This window comes from Giraffa tippelskirchi, chromosome 12, assembly GCF_054371585.1.
Source record: "Giraffa tippelskirchi isolate mGirTip1 chromosome 12, T2T-mGirTip1v1.2.pri, whole genome shotgun sequence".
Lineage (NCBI taxonomy): Eukaryota > Metazoa > Chordata > Mammalia > Artiodactyla > Giraffidae > Giraffa > Giraffa tippelskirchi.
In genome coordinates, this window is record NC_137286.1 from 17,424,200 (window position 1) to 17,444,965 (window position 20,766).

At 37.1% G+C, this 20,766-nt stretch overlaps 1 protein-coding gene and 1 non-coding gene across 4 annotated transcripts in view; both read right to left on the reverse strand.

Moving 5' to 3' along the window:
* The window catches only part of LRFN5 (leucine rich repeat and fibronectin type III domain containing 5), a 984,773-nt gene that overhangs the window by 15,223 nt on the left and 948,784 nt on the right, over positions 1 to 20,766 (reverse strand). For all 3 annotated transcript variants that reach the window (XR_014070505.1, XM_081547234.1, XM_081547233.1), the window contains one exon: positions 318 to 1,722. Coding sequence is in view for 2 of the 3 variants with exons in the window: in XM_081547234.1 (XP_081403360.1) it covers positions 318 to 1,702 (1,385 nt within the window). In the remaining variant the exon portion in view is untranslated. The remainder of the gene's footprint in view (positions 1 to 317; positions 1,723 to 20,766) is intronic.
* LOC145530765 (U4 spliceosomal RNA) lies at positions 11,748 to 11,888 on the reverse strand. The gene has a single exon (XR_014072061.1). It is a non-coding gene; the product is annotated as a U4 spliceosomal RNA (small nuclear RNA).

Here is a 20,766-nt window from a genome sequence, read left to right on the forward strand (position 1 = left end):
TGGATGTGTAAGTTCTGGTATGTTTTTGAATTTTTAAAATAAATCAATCTTGTTCTCTGATAGTCACATCTCTTAGATGAGGGGAAGAAAGTAAGCATAATATTACATACAAATTTGAACTCTCTGAAAATAACACCATTCAAAATATTTCCCCACATGTATTCACCTTTCATGAGCCTTACATTATATACTTAAAAATATGGAGTACTTCAACTACAACATAGAGTGCCACTGCCAATTAAAAAAATCAGCAGTATTTTATCAAGCCCTACAGTAAGATGTAGGGCAAGTATAAAAATTGACTTAATTTTTCTTACCTGTAAACAAGGGTGTCATCATAAGTACCATTATACTGGATTTGAAACATACGTATTCCCGGGATATTTCTTTGAAAATTAAATTTAAGTAGTGCAGTAGATGATGTTGCTTCCGCCACCACAATTTTATCTTGACTCATTTTAGTATCACCGTTACTACTGCTTGCATTAGAGCCTGACTTAGTAGACGTGGAGATGTCTGAAGAACCAGGATCAGGCTCGTGGATATGGTTCGTACTGTTTAGTAAGTGAGGGAGCTTAATGATATGAAGATCCACTGTTTGTGTTGCCTCCCCAGCAGGATTGGAAGCAATGCAGGTAAAAGCACCTGTATCCTTCACAGTCGTTATAAGAATATCAAGTGTTCCATTATCATACACCAGAGATCTTGTTGCATTTGAAATAAGCTTCCCTTCAGGAGAAATCCAGTGAATTGCAGGTTCAGGGTCTCCCCTGGCTTTGCACCTCAGGGTTGCCCTTTGACCCTCCAGGACTCTCATCTCATGGGTATGCCGAGTAATGAGAGGAGGCTCACACAAAAACTCTTCCTCAGGAATGGACCAAAAATAGCGGCCAGTTAAAAGTGCTGGAGAAGCACAGGTCTCCAGGTCATCTTCTCTGGATAGACGTCTCAACCACAGCAGTTCACAATTGCAATGCAAAGGGTTTCCGCCAAAACTTAACGCAAAAGTAGATGGGCTTATGATTCCTGAGGTTGCTAGGACCTGAGCTCTCTGAAAGAGAGGGTCAGGTGGTAGCTTCTGCAATTTATTTGATGTTACATCTAGCCGAGTCATCTTGTGCAAATGGGAGAAAGTCCCCTTAGGAATGTTATCAATCATATTGTGGTCTAAACTGAGGGTATGCAAACTAACCATCTTCTCAACAGCATCCCATGGAATTGTTTCTAAATTATTATATGACAGATCCAGCTCTTCGAGGGCAAAGACATCATCAAATGCTGTAGAAGAAATTAAAGTCAGCTGATTGTTGTTCAATATCAAGTGATGGAGATTGGAAAGTCCACTGAACATGTCATTTGTAATTTTAGTCAATCTGTTGCTATTCAAATGCAATGCCCTCAGATTCCGTAAGTCAGCAAAAGCATGAGGTGTAATAAAACTTATTGTATTCCTGGACAGAGTCAGGTCCACTAAGCTGGTCATATTGGCAAAATCTTTCCTTTTAATATTTGTAACAAAATTGTCTGCCAAACGCAGTTCCACAGTTCTTCTGTCAATGTTTGGTGGCACAAATAAAAGCCCTTTCTTGGCACAAAGGGTTGCAAGATTAGGAGACAAAATCTGACAGACACAACGCTTCGGACAGATCTGAGCTTTCACTGCTATGCCAATGAAAAACAGATAAAAAAGAAATTTTTCCATTGTAGATCAGATTTAAGAGCCTGTAAGAGAAGACATGGAATACAGTTTTAGCATCCAATCATTTGAATAGAGTTCACATTCCTAATTAATCTTTTTAATGCAAATTAAAATTTATTCATTTGCTTATTTAATCAAGTAAAATATTAACTCTGTACTGTCAGTATATAGACATATAGACATTAGGATAAAAATCTCATGAGATTTAAAATCAAATGGTGAAAATAAAAAAATCAACAAATTATTATAATTCTATATATTAAGTGCTGTTTTTGAAATATGCCCAGGGTACTCCATAGGTTCACAAAAAAGAGATATTCATCCCCGGCTGGAGGGCAGGAGATCAGGAAAACTTCTACTAACCCCCTAAAAGACATCTTGTAAATTCAAAAGCTTAGACATATTTAGCAATGTGCAAGTATTTCAATTTTTATGTCTGAGCAGAAACAATATGAGAATATTTGTTAAACTTGTGGCAAGATATTGAAAGTAATTAATTTTTAATTAAATTTTATTCATCTTTACAAACTATCTTGAAAATAGTACAATCTTCACATCCTAGCTGCAAATACAGGATCTAGTTCTCAGAAATTAAAAGGCTGAAAATTTATCATAAATTCTCTGAGCTCCTTAAATATTAGAAGGTTTATGTGATATAGTGTGGATTTTTGAAGATAATTTATAGAAAGCAGTGATCAAAATACTTGACAGTGAGTCCAAGAAGATGTCATATTCCATTTTTCTTTTCTGAAAATCTTAGTGCACTTATATTTACCCAAATTTAATTTTTAAAAACTTGACAATTTCGTTTCCAACTGATCTTAAGTATTTGCTCTTGAAAATAAACATAAAAATAAAAATACTAACACATATGTGATTAAAATTGTCAAAAAGTACAAGCAGTTTTAAATACAAAAAGGGAAAACAGCTTCAGAAAATCACCCAATTGTTTAATTGATGAAAATATGAAATATGGAATTATTCTAGAAATGATGCACCTAGTTTTATAAATATAGCTTTGATTTATTTTATGCCCATTTTATGTCATATTAAATATGGTTGCAATGAATAAGACTGTCATTCTCCACAAGTGAAATAGTCTTACTCTTCTGTTTATGACAGAATAAGTAGTACTTTGCCTTTCCACAATAACAAAATTAAAAAAAAAAAGAAACTATACCAAATACATAAAACTACAGTTTTCAGACACTGGAAGAAAGGAAGCAGAGAACTGTGATCCTTGAAAAAAGGGGGGAAAGAAATGAACCTTATCACTGAGCCCTAGAGACACTTTCCAAACCACAGCACAAGGAGGGAGATCAAGGCAAAGCATGAACAGTCTTAATCAACTGAGCAGGACTGAGATTGCAGTGCAGAGACTCTCAGTTGGCCTGACTTTATGGGGCAAAGTACCAGAAATGAGAGGGTTATCAAACAAAGAACTCCAATAATCTCTGCAAGTAGAGACAGGGCAATACGTGTTAACCATGTTGAAACACTATGGGGAGAAAAGTGAACAAAAATTCAGTGGCCTGTGGAAAAATACTAAAAAAAGTCAAGCACACATATAATCGGAGTATCAGACGAAAGCTGTAAGGAAGAAATATATGTGGAGAAATAAAGGCAATTGTTTCTACACATGTGATTAAAAAACAACCCCCAAATCCAAGCTTAAAACAAGAAAAACCTACCAAGACATATCACAATCAAATTGCAGATAACCAAAGAGAAAGGAAAAATAATTTTAAAACTGTCACAGAAATAGGACACATTATAAGAGCAAGACAGAAATAATGTCTTACTCCTCATTGATTTCTCTTTGGAAACAAAGCAAGATGGAAGACAATGAGAAATCTCTTTAAAGAGCTGCCAGAAAAAGAAAGGCCTGCCAAACTGGGTAGTGATTTATATATTCATAAATAATGAAGCAAAACAAAAACATTTCGAGAGAAACAAACTGAAAATGTCATTACTAGAAGAACTGTAGTCTAAGAAAATATAAAGGACATTTTCTTCAGGCTGAAGGAAAATTATATCAGATGAAATCTTGAATCTTTATAAGATGTATGAAAAGCAACAGAAATGGTATATCTGTGGGTAGGTATAAAATATTTCATTATGTTTTAATATGCTTATAAATAGTAACCTGGTGTGGATACAAAGTTACAAAAAAAATTCACACTAACAATTATGCTGGATGAGCTACAAATTATATATTTTTAAAAAACAACATCATAATGCTGTGAATACAAAAATAAACTTAACAGCATTATATTCCAGATAGTAATAGTCCTTGATGAAAGGAAGGATCCAGAGATGTCCCCTTTCTTCCCCCATCCACAGAAAAGTAATGGGAGAACCCATCTGGCATAAATCGAGGTGAGGTTAAACCAGTTTAACTTTTAACAAACTTTAAAAAAAAAAAACACCCACTTGATTGTGTTAGGGCAGTATTAGGTTTACAACAAAATTGAGAGAAAGGTTCAGAGATTTCCCATATACTAACTTCTCCCACACTTGGAGAGCCTCCTTGATAATCAACAACGCTTACCAAAGTGGTACATTCGTTACAACAGATCAATCTACTTTGGCACACCACAATCACTTGAAGGTCATAGTTTATATTAGGGTTCATTCTTGGCGCTCTATGTTCTGTGGGTTTGGATAAATATATAATGACATATACCCATCATTTTGGAATCACACAGAATATTTTCATTGCGCTAAAAATCTTCTGAGCTCTGTCTATTCATCTCTCCCTACCCCATCCCTGGCAATCACTGACCTTTATACTGTCTTCATAGTATTGCCTCTTCAAGAATGTCATAGAGCTGGAATCATACAACATGTAGCTTTCTCAGATTGACTTCTTCCATTTAAGGATTTTAGGATTCCTCCATGTCTCTTCAACGCTTCATAGCTCATTTCCTTTTGGGGCTGAATAATATTCTACTGTCTGGGATGCACCACGGTTTATCTGCTCACTACTGAAGAACATCTTGGTTGCTCCCAAGTTTTGGCAATTATGAATAAAGTTGTAATATACATCCATGTACAGGCTTTTGTGTGGACATATATTTGTTACTCCGTTGGGAGAATACCAAGGAATGCAACTGCTGGACTGCATGGTCAGAACATGTTCTGTTTTATAAAAAAACAACAACAGCAAAATGGCTGAACTATAATTCCCAGCAGTGATGCATGAGAATTCCTATTTATCTCTTCTTTTTCAGCACTTGGTATCAGTGTTACAGATTTTGGTCATTCTAATAGGTGTATGGTGGCATCTCATTGTTTTACTTCACATTTCCCTGGAGACATATGATGAGGGATATCTCTTCATATTTTATTTGTCATGGACCACAGCTTTGTCTAACTCAATGAAACTATGAGCCATGTCATGTAGGGCCACTCAAGACAGACAGGTCATAGCGGAGAGTTCTGAAAAAATGTGGTCCCCTGGAGAAGGGAATGCCAAACCACTTCAGTGTTCTTGCCTTGAGAACCCCATGAACAGTATGAAAAGGCAAAGGGCTGGGGTAATGGGATGACCCAGAGGGATGGGATGGGGAGGGAAGTGGGAGGGGGGTTCAGGATGGGGAACACATGTAAACCCAGGGCTGATTCATGTCAATGTATGGCAAAAACCACTACAATATTGTAAAGTAATTAGCACCCAACTAAAATAAATAAATTTATTAAAAAAAAAAAAAGAAACATCTGGGCTGAGATGCAAAACGAAAAAAAAAAAAAGATAAGACACTGAAAGATGAACTCCCCAGGTCAGTAGGTGCCCAATATTCTACTGGAGATCAGTGGAGAAATAACTCCAGAAAGAATGAAGAGACAGAGCCAAAGCAAAAACAACACTCAGTTGTGGATATGACTGGTGATGGAAGCAAGGTCCGATGCTGTAAAGAGCAACATTGCATAGAAACCTGGAATGTTAGGTCCATGAATCAAGGCAAATTGGAAGCAGTCAAACAGGAGATGGCAAGAGTGAACGTTGACATTTTAGGAATCAGTGAACTAAAATGAACTGAAATGGGTGAATTTAACTCAGAAGACCATCATATCTACTACCGTGGGCAAGAATCTCTTAGAAGAAATGGAGTAGCCCTCATAGTCAACAAAAGAGTCTGAAATGCAGTATTTGGATGCAATCTCAAAAACGACAAAATGATCTCTGTTCATTTCCAAGGCAAACTATTCAATATCATGGTAATCCAAGTCTATGCCCTGACCAGTAATGCTGAAGAAGCTGAAGTTGAACAGTTCTATGAAAACCTACAGGGGACTGGAATGCAAAAGTTAGAAAGTCAAGAAACACCTGGAATAACAGGCAAATTTGTCTTGGAGTACAGAATGAAGCAGGGCAAAGGCTAACAGAATTTTGCCAAGAGAACGCACTGGTCATAGCAAACACCCACTTCCAATAATACAAGAGAAGACTCTACACATGGACATCACCAGATGGTCAACATCAAAATCAGACTGATTATATTCTTTGCAGCCAAAGATGGAGAAGCTCTATACAGTCAGCTAAAACAAGACCGGAAGCTGACTGTAGTTCAGATCATGAACTCCATATTGCCAAATTCAGACTTAAATTGAAGAAAGTAGGGAAAACCACTAGACCATTCAGGTATGACCTAAATCAAATCCCTTGTGATTATGCAGTGGAAGTGGCAAATAGATTTAAGGGACTAGATCTGATAGAGTGCCTGATTAACTAAGGACGGAGGTTCATGACATTGTACAGGAGACAGGGATCAAGACCATCCCCAAGAAAAAGAAATGCAAAAAAGCAAAATGGCTGTCTGAGGAGGCCTTACAAATAGCTGTGAAAAGACCTGAAGCGAAAAGCAAAGGAGAAAAGGAAAGATATACCCATTTGAATGCAGAGTTCCAAAGAATAGCAAGGAGAGATAAGAAAGCCTTCCTCAGCAATCAATGCAAAGAAACAGAGGAAAACAATAGAATGGGAAAGACTAGAGCTCTCTTCAAGAAAATTAGAGATACCAAGGGAACATTTCATGCAAAGATGGACAGAAATGGTATGGACCTAACAGAAGCAGAAGATATTAAGAAGAGGTGGCAAGAATACACAGAAGATCTGTGCAAAAAAAAATCTTCATGACCCAGAAAATCACGATGGTGTGATCACTCATGTAGAGCCAGACATCCTGGAATGTGAAGTCAGGGCCTTAGGAAGCATTACTACAGATAAAGCCAGGGGAGGTGATGGAATTTGATTTGAGCTATTTCAAGTCCTAAAAGATGATGCTGTGAAAGTTCTGCACTCAGTATGCCAGCAAATTTGGAAAACTCAGCAGTGGCCACAGGACTGGAAAAGGTCAATTTTCATTTCAATCCCAAAGAAAGGCAATGCCAGAGAATGCTTAGACTACCGCACATTTGCACTCATCTCACACGCTAGTAAAGTAGTGCTCAAAATTCTCCAAGCCAGCCTTCAGCAATATGTGAACTGTGAACTTCCAGATGTTCAAGCTGGTTTTAGAAAAGGCAGAGGAACCAGAGATCAAATTGCCAACATCTGCTGGATCATTGAAAAAACAAGAGAGTTCCAGAAAAACATCTATTTCTGCTTTATTGACTATGCCAAAGCCTTTGACTGTGTGGATCACAATAAACTGTGGAAAATTCTGAAACAGATGGGAATACCAAACCACCTGACCTGCCTCTTGAGAATCCTAGTCATAACCTTCCTTCTAAGGAGTAAGTCTTTTAATTTCATGGCTTACTCCTTAGAAGAAAAGTTATGAGCAACCTAGACAGCATATTAAAAAGCAGAGACATTACTTTGCCAACAAAGGTCCGTCAAGTCAAGGCTATGGTTTTTCCAGTAGTCATGTATGGATGTGAGAGTTGGACTACAAAGAAAGCTGATTGCCGAATAATTGATGCTTTTGAACTGTGGTGTTGGAGAAGACTCTTGAGAGTCCCTTGGACTACAAGGAGATCCAACCAGTCCATCCTAAAGGAGATCAGCCCTGAGTGTTCATTGGAAGGACTGATGTTGAAGCCGAAACTACAAATACTTTGGCCACCTAATGCGAAGAACTGACTCATTTGCAAAGACCGTGATGCTGGGAAAGACTGAAGCATGAGGAGAAGGGGACGACAGAGGACGAGATGGCTGGATGGCATCACCGCCTCAATGGACATGAGTTTGGGTAAACTCCAGGAGCTGGTGATGGACAGGGAGGCCTGGAGTGCCATGGGGTCGCAAAGAGTCAGACAAGACTGAGCAACCGAACTGAACTGATATCTTTTCTTTGGTGGGGTATCTCTTAAAGTCTGGCCTGTTTTTAATCACTTTTTATTATTGAGTTTTAAGAGTTTCTTTGTATATTTTTGTTAACAGTCCTTATCAGATTTGTCTTTTGCAAATACTTTATATGTGAAAAAGCACCACCATACACAAGGTCATCTAGGTTTTCTCTCATGTTATCTTCTAGGAGTTTTATGCTAGTGTATAATATGCTCTGCAATTAAGCTCAGTCTGCAATTTTTTACAGTGTTACTGTCATTCAGTTCACCACAGCTTCTAATGTTTTGAGAGCACAGTTAGGAATTTCCTATTCAGTAAGACATGAATCTTAGCATTAGAGTGGTTTTGGAGACCTGCCTCTTTTGTACAGATGAGCTGATTTCCCAACTTTTGTAGAGCTCATCCTGCTTTATGCCTGCTTCCCGCTTTTTTGGTGACCAAGGAGATCTTCTTGATCTTTAATATCACCCCTAGATTTCTCTGCTTTGGGCTGTAAGCGAGCTATTCTTCAAGCTTTCTCACCTCTCAAGTCCCATGCCAGGCATTCTGTGGTTGAAAGTCAGAAATATCTGTATGGGAGGAGAGGGATTGATCTTTCCTTTCTCTTCCATTCCTTTTTCTCTCCCCTCTCCTCCTTCTCTCTCTCTCCTTCTCTCTCTCTCTCTCTTGGATTTTAGAGCCAAAACCAGAGTGATTTTTAGTTTCTGTTCTTAGGCTTCTTATTAATCCTTCCAGACCTGAAAGTCTTTGTTGCCTGGAGATGACAGGCAAGATTGATTAATTTCAATCTTCCTTTCCTTCCCTAATTCTTCCTTAATATTTTCCTTATCTGAAAATACAAAGTACTGAAGGAAATTGTCTCATAAAGAAAGAGAGCAAAATGCTGGTTACCAGGGGCTAAGGCGTGGAGGAACTGGGGAGATGTTGTTTAAGGGGTATAGACCTGTAGCTAGTAGATAAATAATTCCTGATGATCTAATGCACAATATAGTGATTGCAGACAACCACACTGTGTTATAAACAACAAAGTCACTAAGAGACTAGAACTTAATTATTCCCACTGAAAAAAAGAAATGAGAAGCACATGGCATGATAGGGGTGTTAGCTAACACTACATTGGCAATCATATTGCTGTATATAAATGTATCAAGTCAATACATTTTACACCTTAAACTTACACAGTGGTATATGACAATTGTATCTCATTTAAAAAATATTTTGAAATCCTAGCCTCAAGTACTTGTGAATGAATATAAGTGAACCCACACAGTTCAAACCCTTGTTGTTCAAAGGTCAACTGTTTATGTGCACTTAGAACAGGCAAAACTAATGTATAGTAATAGAAATCAATTCTATTGATTGTGGTTGTCTAGTTGGAGGACAGTAGATTGACTGGGAAAAAGTACAAGAAAATTGAGGGCAGGGGTCATGGAAATATTCTATATCTTATTTGTGACATTCATAAGAATTCATTGGCTATACATTTAAGATGGGTGCATTTTATTTATGTCAAGTTTTCCTCACCACAGTTGGTTAAGCCTAAAAGTGGAAATATGGGTTTTCTATTATGTTTCCAAACATTGGTTTAAAGGAAGAAGAATTTATAAAATGACAAATCATTAGTAGTTAATCAAAATTTAGTTGTCTTTTAGAAATGCATATTTCCTTAGGTCTGTTATATATCTTCAAAGATATGATTATATTTCAAGTAAAATTGTGTACCTTATTTCACATCTGATTTACTTCATCAGGCAACATATTTACTACCTGACATAATATCATCTCACTGCTGATACAATGATTAGCAAAGCAACAGTATGTTTAGAATAAAATGTGCACCCCTTTATTAACTCTATGTTTACTTTTTGTTGACGTGAGACCTGTAAGTAATGATAGAAACATATGAATTGTGATCAATTAGCTTTTCCATGCATCTCAGGACAGGGTGAAAATTTCAAACTTTATAAAAAGGTAGGAGATAGGGATCATGTAAAGAAACAGAGCTTTCACTTCCTACAAATTCAAATTAAAAGAAATTAAAAGATGCTTGCTCCTTGGAAGAAAAGCCATGACATACCTCGACAGCGTAATAAAAAGCAGAGACATTACTTTGCCAACGAAGATCCGTATAGTCAAAGCTATGATTTTCCCAGTAGTCATGTATAGATGTGAGGTGTGGACCATAAAGTCAGCTGAGTGCCGAAGAATTGATGCTTTTGAACAATGGTGTTGGAGTAGACTCTTGAAGAGTCCCTTGGACTGCAAGGAGATCAAACCAGTTGATAAAGGAAATCAACCCTGAATATTCATTGGAAAGACTGAAACTGAAGTTCCAATACTTTGGCTACCTAACACGAACAGCTGACTCACTGGAAGAGATTCTGATGCTGAAAAAGACTGAAGGCAGATAGAGAAGGGGACGACAGAGGATGAGATGGCTGGATGGCAGCATTGACTCAATGGACATGAGTTGCAAGCTCTGGGAGATGATGAAGGACAGGGAAGCCCAGCAGGCTGCAGTCCATGGGGTTGTAAAGAGTCGGACATGACTGAGCAACTGAACAACAGCAAGTTCAAAAACTAATCCTCGACATATTTTTAGATTAACATATTAGCACTTGAAGAAAATAGATGTGACTAGAAGAGCAGAGTAGTTGCTATGCTTTGTTTTCAGAACTTAAACATTCATAAAGGCCATTAAACATAGTATCTTCATTCTTTTTGTTTACATATACTTCTTCTTTTTTAGATTATTTTCCATGATAGGTTATTACAAGATACCGGTATAGACATTATCCTCATTCTTATCTAGTTAAGTGGAACTTCTAAAACAATTTGTTGCCTTATCTAAATAGTTAAATGCAACCAACAAAGATCCCTTTAATAATATTTATTAATAATAATAATATTATTACTATTAATGTTATTGAATATATCCCTTTAATAATACTTGAGTAGGACTGTAACTCAGTAAATAGTCATACAATATAGCTCCTTAGATAAAATTTACATGTCTCTATATTACTTTGAAGCCAGCTCCTCTGGGACACAAAAGTGACACATTTACAAAGAAGTGTCTATCACCCACAAACTGGAAAATCGTTTTCCAGTACTGCACCCTTCTTCCAGCCCATGGCTATTACATAACATATGCTCAAGAGAATCAGTATTTATTTTGCAACTAAAACAGGATATAAAAGAAAATTTAGATCTTACAACCAACTGAGAATATAATCTATTCTCTGCAGAAACCAATATGGCACCAATTTATATGTTGAGTTAAAGGAAAGCTATCTGGCTCCTCAGGAGTTGCCTGGCTATCATTCAGTAGAGCTCTACCAATTTAATTAGTGTCCCTTTGCTCAGGTTAACGCCTGGGAACAGGTGCTGATGCCTGCTGACACTGATGAGTTGTTTTAGAATATGTCAGAATGGTTACTTTATGGCAAAGGATGTTTCACAATACAGTTTAGATAATGAATTTGATAGTTGTTTCAAATATTTTAGGTTTCACCCTAATTTTTATCCTATTAATAGAAGGACTACCAATGATAATGTTTATAGTAAAACATGTACTCAGGATATTGCAATTAAACCTGTTAAGTTCAGGCCTCAAAATAAGAAATATATACTAGAACAATTATTCTTTGATCTTTGATTATAACAGTGGCTAGTAAAATTCCTAAGCACACTGAACATAAATTTTGAAGATTCGCTCATATATCCATTCATTCTTTTTTTTTTTTTATTCAGTCTCTGTGGAGACTATCAAAAATTGACAATGCCGACTATATTTCAAGTCATCATGGCGGGTTATTGGGAAAAGTTTTCAATTAGTAATAATTGTGCCTCGGATAAACATCATTGGCTATGATACTGCCACTGCACAAAGCTCATTCATTCATTTTATAAAATTAATTTCAGCAAGACTTATTTAGCTTCTGCACCATGTACAAGGTGTTTTGCTAGAATCTAGCAAGCTTAGAAGGCTGGGATCTGATTAGACAAAGACATTTACAATTAGTATAATAAAAGGCATAGTGAAAAATTCTAACTCATCATACATTTTGATATTTACATTTACACAATTTGAAAGGGTCTGTCAGTTAATACAGCATCTTGTTGTTTTTCTTCTCAATATGTACATGCATGCACATATGTATTTTTAACTCAACATGGCATATATGTATATAAACACATATAAGTGTGTGCTAAGTGATAATTAAGCCGGTTTACTAAGTGGAATATTTGCCATGCTTTATCTAACTAGTAGATGTGCAAATATTTCATCACTTCTCTGCTTTTAAAAATTAAGGTGAATGCTACACAGTAATGTCTTATTTCTCTTATGAAGTGTTTTTAATATTAATTTTGTTAGCTTATATTAGAAAGCTAAAATGTACTTGCTATGCAATGTACTTATACCAAATCTCATTTAATCCTTGCACAACTCCATATAACGTACTTATCTTTCTTCCCGTTTTATATGATGAAATCAAATTTAAGAAATTTAAGTAATCTCCTCAAGGTCTCACAGAAAGTAAACAAAAAGGTAGCTTTAAGATGGAGATACATTTACTTCCAAAACCCATACTATTTCTAGGATAAGATGAGGTTATATATGTATTACTTTTATTGTGTTTTCCTGATTATGTAGCATTTGGATATAAAGAGATTGATTCCAACACTGATTCCTTAAGTTCATCAAGTGACTTACTCATGTTTTCCTGGTCTCTCTTCTTAATCAAGTTACATCTGACAGATTACTATGGTGCTGACAGATGACTGCGGTGGAGACTTAAGAGCATACTGGATGACAACCCAAATGACACATTTAACCAGTCATTCACTTTTCTTTGGTGTGTCAAGATATAACTGAAGTTACCCAAATACTTAAATGCATGAGATTCTTTTAAGAATATTAATTCTATCTCAGAAAGGAGAGTGACTTCTATGTATAAACAGGTCTCAGTATTCTCCCAGTGAGGGGGGTTGAGTTGTCCCTTTACTTGTCCACTTAGGAGTTTGCCTGCAGAGACTCTGTAATGTCACTGACTGTCTATGCATCCTGAAAGTCAATACAACTGGTAACTCTGAAGAAGGTGTTCTCTCTTGCAGACAAACTTGGAGAGAGACAGTAGCCTAGAACAGGCCAGTGCTAAGAGATTGTGAAGGCTTCCAAAGTGCTAGAACAATAGCAGTTTAGAGTTGAGCCAGCTGGCACAGATAACAAGTGGTTTCCTAAAATGAACTGATTGTAAGCACTCCTTATACAGGTTTAGACGTAACTGAAAACTATTTGGGAAGGGGAAGGGGAAGGGGGAATGTGTGTATAAAAATGCAAAATAATTTTTACTGAAAACTTGCATTAATGAGGATAGTAGTGCTGCTAAGGGACAGGTGTAGGTATAATTAATCCGAGGGGGTAGATGGTTATTTGTTTCACAGAATAATTGGATAACCTACTATGTGTGTGAATGGTTAGTGCCCCAAGTCATGGATTTTAAAGGGGCAATGAAATAAGGAATATATACCCAGGAGTGGAATTTCTGGTTCATATGGTAGCTCTATTTTTTTTTTTTGAGAACCTCCGTACTATTTCTTACAGTGGTTGCACCAATTTACATTCCCACTAACAGTGTAGGAAGGTTCTCTTTTATCCACATCCTCACCAACTTCTGTTATTTGTGTTCTTTTTGGTGATGGTCATATGGACCAGTGTGCGGTGATATCTCGCTGTTGCTCTGATTTGCATTTTTCAACATTTAATGATGTTGAGTATATTTTCATGTGCCTGTTGGACATGCATGTCCTCTTTGGAAATGTCTATTTAGGTCTTCTACCACTTTCAATCAGGTTATTTGTTTTTTGATGTTGATTTCTATGAGATGTTTATATATTTTGGGTATTAAAATGTTATCAATCATATTATTTGCAAATTATTTTCTGTCACTCAGTAGGCTGTCTTTTATTTTGTTGATAGTTTCCTTTGCTGTGCAAAAACTTTTAAGTTTAATTAGGAAAACATTAAGTAGAAAAGATACATTCACCTCAATGTTCACAGCAGCATTTATAATTAGCAAGATATGGAAGTAAACTAAGTGTCCATCAACAGAAGAGCAGATAAAGAAGACGTGGTATATACATATACACACACACAGACACACACACACACACAATGAAATACTAAGACATGAAAAAGAAGGAATTTTTACAATTTGCAACAACATAGACGGACTTGGAGGGTATTGCGCCAAGTGCAATAAGTCAGACAGATGATCGAGCTTATGTGGCAGTCTGGATGAGAGGGGAGTTTGGGGGAGAATGGGTACATGTATATCTATAGCTGAGTCACACTGCTGTGCACCTGAAACTAACAAGACATTGTTAATTGGCTATACTTCAAAATAAAGTAAAAAGTTATTTAAAGAGCCAGACATTACAGTCCACCCTTTTCCTCTGGCATCCTTACACATCCCCTTAAGCCATACTTATCTACAAATAAAGTCACATTTCTAGGAAAAGATGTCAGACAGAGAAAGACAAATACTGCATGGTATCACTTAAATGTGGAATCTAAAAATAAAACAAACAAGTGAAAGTAACAATAAAGAAGCAGACTCACAGAAATAAAGTACACGCTAGTGGTTACCAGTGGGGAGAAAGAAGCAGAGGGCAATAGAGGGCTAAGGGATTAAGAGATTAAGGGCTAAGGGATTACAAACCATTGTGTGTAAAATAAACAAGCCACAAGTATGTATTATACAGCACAGAGCATATAGACTGTCTTTTGTAGTAACTATAAATGGAATATAACCTACAAAATTGTTCATCACTATGTTGTACACCTGTAACTTACATAATACTATACATCAACTAAAATTCTGTTTAAAAAATTAAAAAAAAATAACAAGGGATAGCCAAACAAGGGATGTTTGACAAAATAAAAGTTCATTGTGTGGAAAAAAAGAGAGGGAGAGGTTATGTAAGATGGTGAAAGGCATGGGGCTTTCAAATGAGAAAGCTCTCAGATAAAGAGTATCTTGTTAGCAGGGGTATCACACTGTTGCTCCCCATCAACTTCAAATCTGAAGAAGTGTGATACCCCTGTATCAATGCTCTGTGGAAAACGTCAGGATAAACATGTTCCACATCAGACTTGGTACTCAATGATGAGAAAACTGAGTCTCATTGAAGGTCTGAAAATATTAATCATTGAAGACTGCAATCGGATTCAATATGCCAGTTTCTTTCTATTGCATCTCATTGCAGGTAATGAGTTTTCAACGGACACAGAAGAGAAAGGTCTAGGGCATGGGCCATTATCGCAGATGTGAAATGCAATGAAATCAACTCTCTAGACAACCCTAGCTTTCTTCCAATTTCCAAGAACAGGGCAGCTCCTCTCTCAGAACGCACCTTGTTTTTAAGGCAACTTGAAAGAACATCATGAGGGTTACAATACAAATTCGAAAGCCATTCATCAGTGTTTTAAATCTAGTAAATGATTTAGTGCTTTATCCATTTTTCTTTGGAATTCTGAAAGGTGACTCTCTGAGCCTTTGAGATGTCATGCTATCCATTATGTTTCAGTTTCCCGAAGGTGTTTAACATTTTATGTATCTAGTCTCTGTGGTTATATTGGTCCTGTTGTGCTGTTGCCATAGCAATTAAAGGGGCACAATAGTGTAGCAATGCATACAGAAGGATCAGCACAGAGATGTTGTTCGACATAATTCGGGCCTCTAGAAATCTGGAAATTATTTAGGAAAAAAAAATATGGTTTAGACTTCGTCATGATGTTATTGTGGGCATGCATGCAGCCAAGTTTTCACCAATGGGAAATTCAGTTGAGAAGTTGACAAAAATGGGAGAGGAAAAAGTGGCATACACTCACACAGAGGAAGTAGTGACTTTCAGTTTAGTTCAGTCACTCAGTTGTGTCGACTCTTTGTGACCCCATGAACCGCAGCACGCCAGGCCTCCCTGTCCATCACCAACTCCCGGAGTTTACCCAGACTCAAGTCCATTGAGTTGGTGATGCCATCCAACCATCTCATCCTCTGTGTCCCCTTCTCCTCCTGCCCTCAATCTTTCCCAGCATCAGAGTCTTTTCAAATGAGTCAGCTCTTCGCATCAGGTGGCCAAAGTATTGGAGTCTCAGCTTCAGCATCAGTCCTTCCAATGACTATTCAGGACTGATTTCCTTTAGGATGGACTGGTTGGATCTCCTTGCTGTCCAAGGGACTCTCAAGAGTCTTCTCCAACACCACAGTTCAAAAGCGTCAGTTCTTCTGCGCTCATCTTTATAGTCCAACTCTCACATCCATACACGACCACTGGAAAAACCATAGCCTTGACTAGACGGACCTTTGTTGACTTTACTGAGGGTTTATATACTAAATATGCATGCCAGTGGAAAGTTCCGGCAGTACTCCTACAGAAATATTTTGACAAATTGACACCATATGGAAGCTTTTATATCACTGAAATCATTATGTTTTCTCTCTCTTGCTCGCTCCTTCTCACTCTCTCACTCATTCTCATTCCTCTTCTCTAGTCCTCCCTCCCTCCCACTTACCTCTCTCTCCCCCATCTCACTTAAAAACACCCACCATTGTCAGTCTTTTTATTTATTTATTTTTATTTGAGTAGAGTTGCTTTACACTGCTGTGTTAGTTTCTGCTATATAGCAAAGTGAATCCACCACATGCATACATATATACCTTCCTTTTTGAATTTCCTTCCCATTTAGGTTACTATAGAACAATGAGTACAGTTCCCTGGACTATACAGTAGGTTCTCATTACTTGCCTATTTTATAGATAGTAGTGTATATATGTCAGTCCCAATCTCCCAATTCATCTCCCTTCACTCACTCTTTTTAGATGTTCCTTTTTTTTTTGTATCAACATTGTTTGGCCCTTTACAACATAACAATCATTTCAAACTTGACACGATGCATATTTTTAACAGCAACATAAGAATACTACATAAAAAGTCCACGTCCCGATATATAAAAATGTAAATATAAGAAATAACTGAGTAAAGGATACAAACAGATGATTCACAGGAGCCTGGACCACTCCTGCTCGCTCTCAGTATTGAACTATCAACAGGTCCACTCTACTCTGATCTCTAAAAAAATGTCAAAATTAACATGTCTACAACCGAGCTCCTAATTTTCTCTCTCAAATCTGCTTTCCTTATACTGTAGTACTTCTCTCTAATTATAGGTCAATTGCTTTCTTTTAAAGCCTAGACCCAAACATTGGAATTATTCATGACTTCTCTTTCTGTTATATACTAAATCCAGTTCATTAATCCTACAGATTGTATGGTAAAAATATACACCTGATGGGATCACATCATACCTACCTCTATGACAATTCTTCATTTTTCACCTGAAATACATAACAGTCATCTCTGAACTAGTTGACCTGCTTTGGGCACTGTCCTCCTTCAGTCTATTTTCTACAAAGCAGTCAGAATGATCTTGCTAAAACTTAAAGGAGATCAAAAGCTTTCTACTTGCTTCCCATCTCACTTGGAGAAAATGCTCAGGTTCTTATACTGGCCACCAATTCCTACGTGGTCTGGTTACCACTACGTCTCAGATTTTAGAAATTCTCTGGCCTTGGTTCACTTCTCTCCTGTCAGATTGGCCAAACAGATTTGCTGTTTCTCAAACATACTGGGTGAAACTGTCAGTAGCTCAGTCGTGTATGACTCTTTGCAACCCCATGGCCTGCAGCCAGGCTCCTCTGTCCATGGAATTCTCCAGGCAAGAGTACTAGAGTGGGTTGCCATTTCCTTCTCCATACCAGGAGAACTATTGCTCAACTCTTTGCACTCCCTCCTTCTTCCTGGATCTCACCATCTCTCTTTGAGAGTATGTGTACTTTCAATCATCAACGCCTTCCAGCTTTTACTAAAGTGTCACATTCAAAGTGGGCCTACCCTATTTCAATTACAAGTCTTCACTCTCCAATCCCTTACTTTATTTTCCTCCATAACAATCCTCATCATCTCACTGTTCACACATTTTGCTTTGTCTATTTTCTGATTCAGCAAATAAAATGCAAGTTTCATGAGGGCAGAGATTTTTCTCTTTCATTCACCATTGTATCCTCAACATCTACAGGAAGGGTTGGAACAAAATAGACTCTCAATAAATACTGAGTGAAGGAATTATTTGGAAACCCAGCTATTTGGCAAGTGTCTGAGAAAGTTTTCAAAGTTTTGGTAATTAAAGTGTGAATTACAATGCTGTTTTGTAAAACAATTATGGTTTTTAAAATGATAATATCTGCGCTGGTGAGAATACAATGAAGAAATATTCTCACACATTTCCAGAGGTAGTATACATTTAGAATTTTATGCTATCTAAAATGAAAAAGGTCCTGGAGGTTGCAGAATTAGATAAAGTATAGAATGGAGGAATAAGAAAAAGTCCAGTATTGACAGGCTTTTGACAAGGGAGAGCACTGATTAATTCAGCAGCCTTGAGTTGTGAGGGAAACCAAGTAAGCATTAGACGATGTTTTTATTGTATATGGCCTATGCAATCTCCTCCTGTAATCCCAGAGAAAACCTTACATAAAGCTTTCATGATTTGCAAATGCTCCTGGGTTTGGAGCTTGTTTTACCTATGCTAGCCTGTGCTAGCCCATGCCTGAAGAAAAGCGCTTGAACCAAATTTATTCACCTCACAGATAGGTCTACTTAACAAAACAATTGGCTTATGATAGCTGCTCCATGAGTGGAAGCCTCAGCATCAGTCATCATGGCAGTAGCATATCGAGTGATAACAACAACAGTAATATTGAAAAGACTATTTGGCTCAGATGGTAAAGAATCTGGCTGCAACGGGGGAGACCCAGGTTTGATCCCTGGATCGGGAAGATTCCTTGGAGAAGGGAATGGTTACCTCCTCTAGTATTTTTGCCTGGAGAATTCCATGGACAGAGGAGCCCAGTGGTCTATAATCCATGGGGCCACAAAGAGTCAGACATGACCGAGTGACTAACATTATTATCAAGTTCATGGCAAATTATAATATTATACCTTGGTTCAGTTACTTTTTAATCAGGCCATTAAATATCTGTTTAAGAACCACAAAGAAGTAGAATTTAGACAGCTGTGTGCTTGGTGAAAAAAACAGAATATGCAGTTTTATATTGCAGATATATACATTTATATATTATATAAATATAAATATATATTTTTATAATTATATAAATATAAATTTACATTTATATTGGAGATATATATATCTCCAAGTCTACATCTACATGAGTATCTGTACGTGTATGTGTGTGTGTGTGTGTCTGTGTGTAAACCACTGGTTTCCTTTTCAATATCTTCTCTCCTTCTTTAGTAACAGAACCCCAATTTCCCCTGGTATATTGCTTCCTGGAATGAACAGTTTATTTTCTAGCTTCTTTTGCAGGAAAATATAGTCAAGCGAGTCACTTCTTTCCCATGAGGTATAAGTGAAAACGCTGACAAGAACTTCAGAGAAGGCACCTTAAAGGGAAGTGACTGAAATGAGATGAATCGTTACTTGTCCTTTTGGCCCATCTGCCTTCTTCTGAACTATAATTGGAACATGATCCCTGGAACTCTAGCAGCCAACTTAGACCCTGAGGTGACACTGAAGATGGGTGTCATGAGTTAGGATGATGCAGGAGGTCTTCCTGATGATCACAACACTGCTCTATTAGCTCTGGGTTACCTTCTAGAAAGTTTAAACTACTGTTTTGGAAAGTCTCTCCCTGGTAGCTCAGCTGGTAAAGAATCCACCTGCAATGCAGGAGACCCCAGTTCTATTCCTGGGTTGGGAAGTTCCGCTGCAGGAGGGATAGGCTACCCACTCTAGTATTCGTGGGTTTTTCTGGTTGCTCAGTTGGTAACGAATCCACTTGCAATGCAGGAGACCTAGGTTCGATCCCTGGGTTGGGAAGATCCCCTGAAGGAGGGCATGGCAACACACTCCAGTATTCTTGTCTGGAGAATGCCCATAGTCAGAGGAGTCTGGTGGGCTACAGTCCATTTGGTCGCAAAGAGTCATACATGACTGAGCAACTAAGCACAGCATAGCACTCACAGCTAAACTAATCACAACTGGTTCAGTATGACTTTAAAAATGTTAAGGCACCAGATATAAATATTCTAAAAATGACTAGAAAGAAATATGCATTCAAGTCTGTATATATATAGATAGATAGATATTTCAAATATTTTAAAGATGTTACATGCAGTAAGCACATATTTTCTGTAAAATAAAAAGTTAAAACTTGGATTCTTTTAATACTAATTCATATTTGTTAGCAATGGGTGATATAATTTAAAAAATTGTCTATTAACTGAGAAATTTTTGACAAGTATTGCTCTGGGCTATCACAAACCTCACAGAATTGCTAAAAACAAATATTTTACGATGATCAAAGTGAATAAACACATTTAGCATACATTTGCCATATATTCTAGGGCAAACACTGTTCATTTCATCCCTAAGGCATTGCTTGATAGTAAGTTAGTTATGAAAGTTTATTATTTCAAGCTAACCCAAAAAATTTTTATAAAGGTTACGTTATTAGGTCAACTACAAATATGCTCTGAGAATGTAATGTAAAAAATGTAAAAATGTAAAAATAGATTTGTTTTGCTCGTTGACTAAATGTTTGTAGTAAGTGCTACTATGGGCTTACTTTCCCAACCTAGGCTTTGGTAACAGTGGATTTTATTTTTGTTCAGTCAAAGTCCTGTC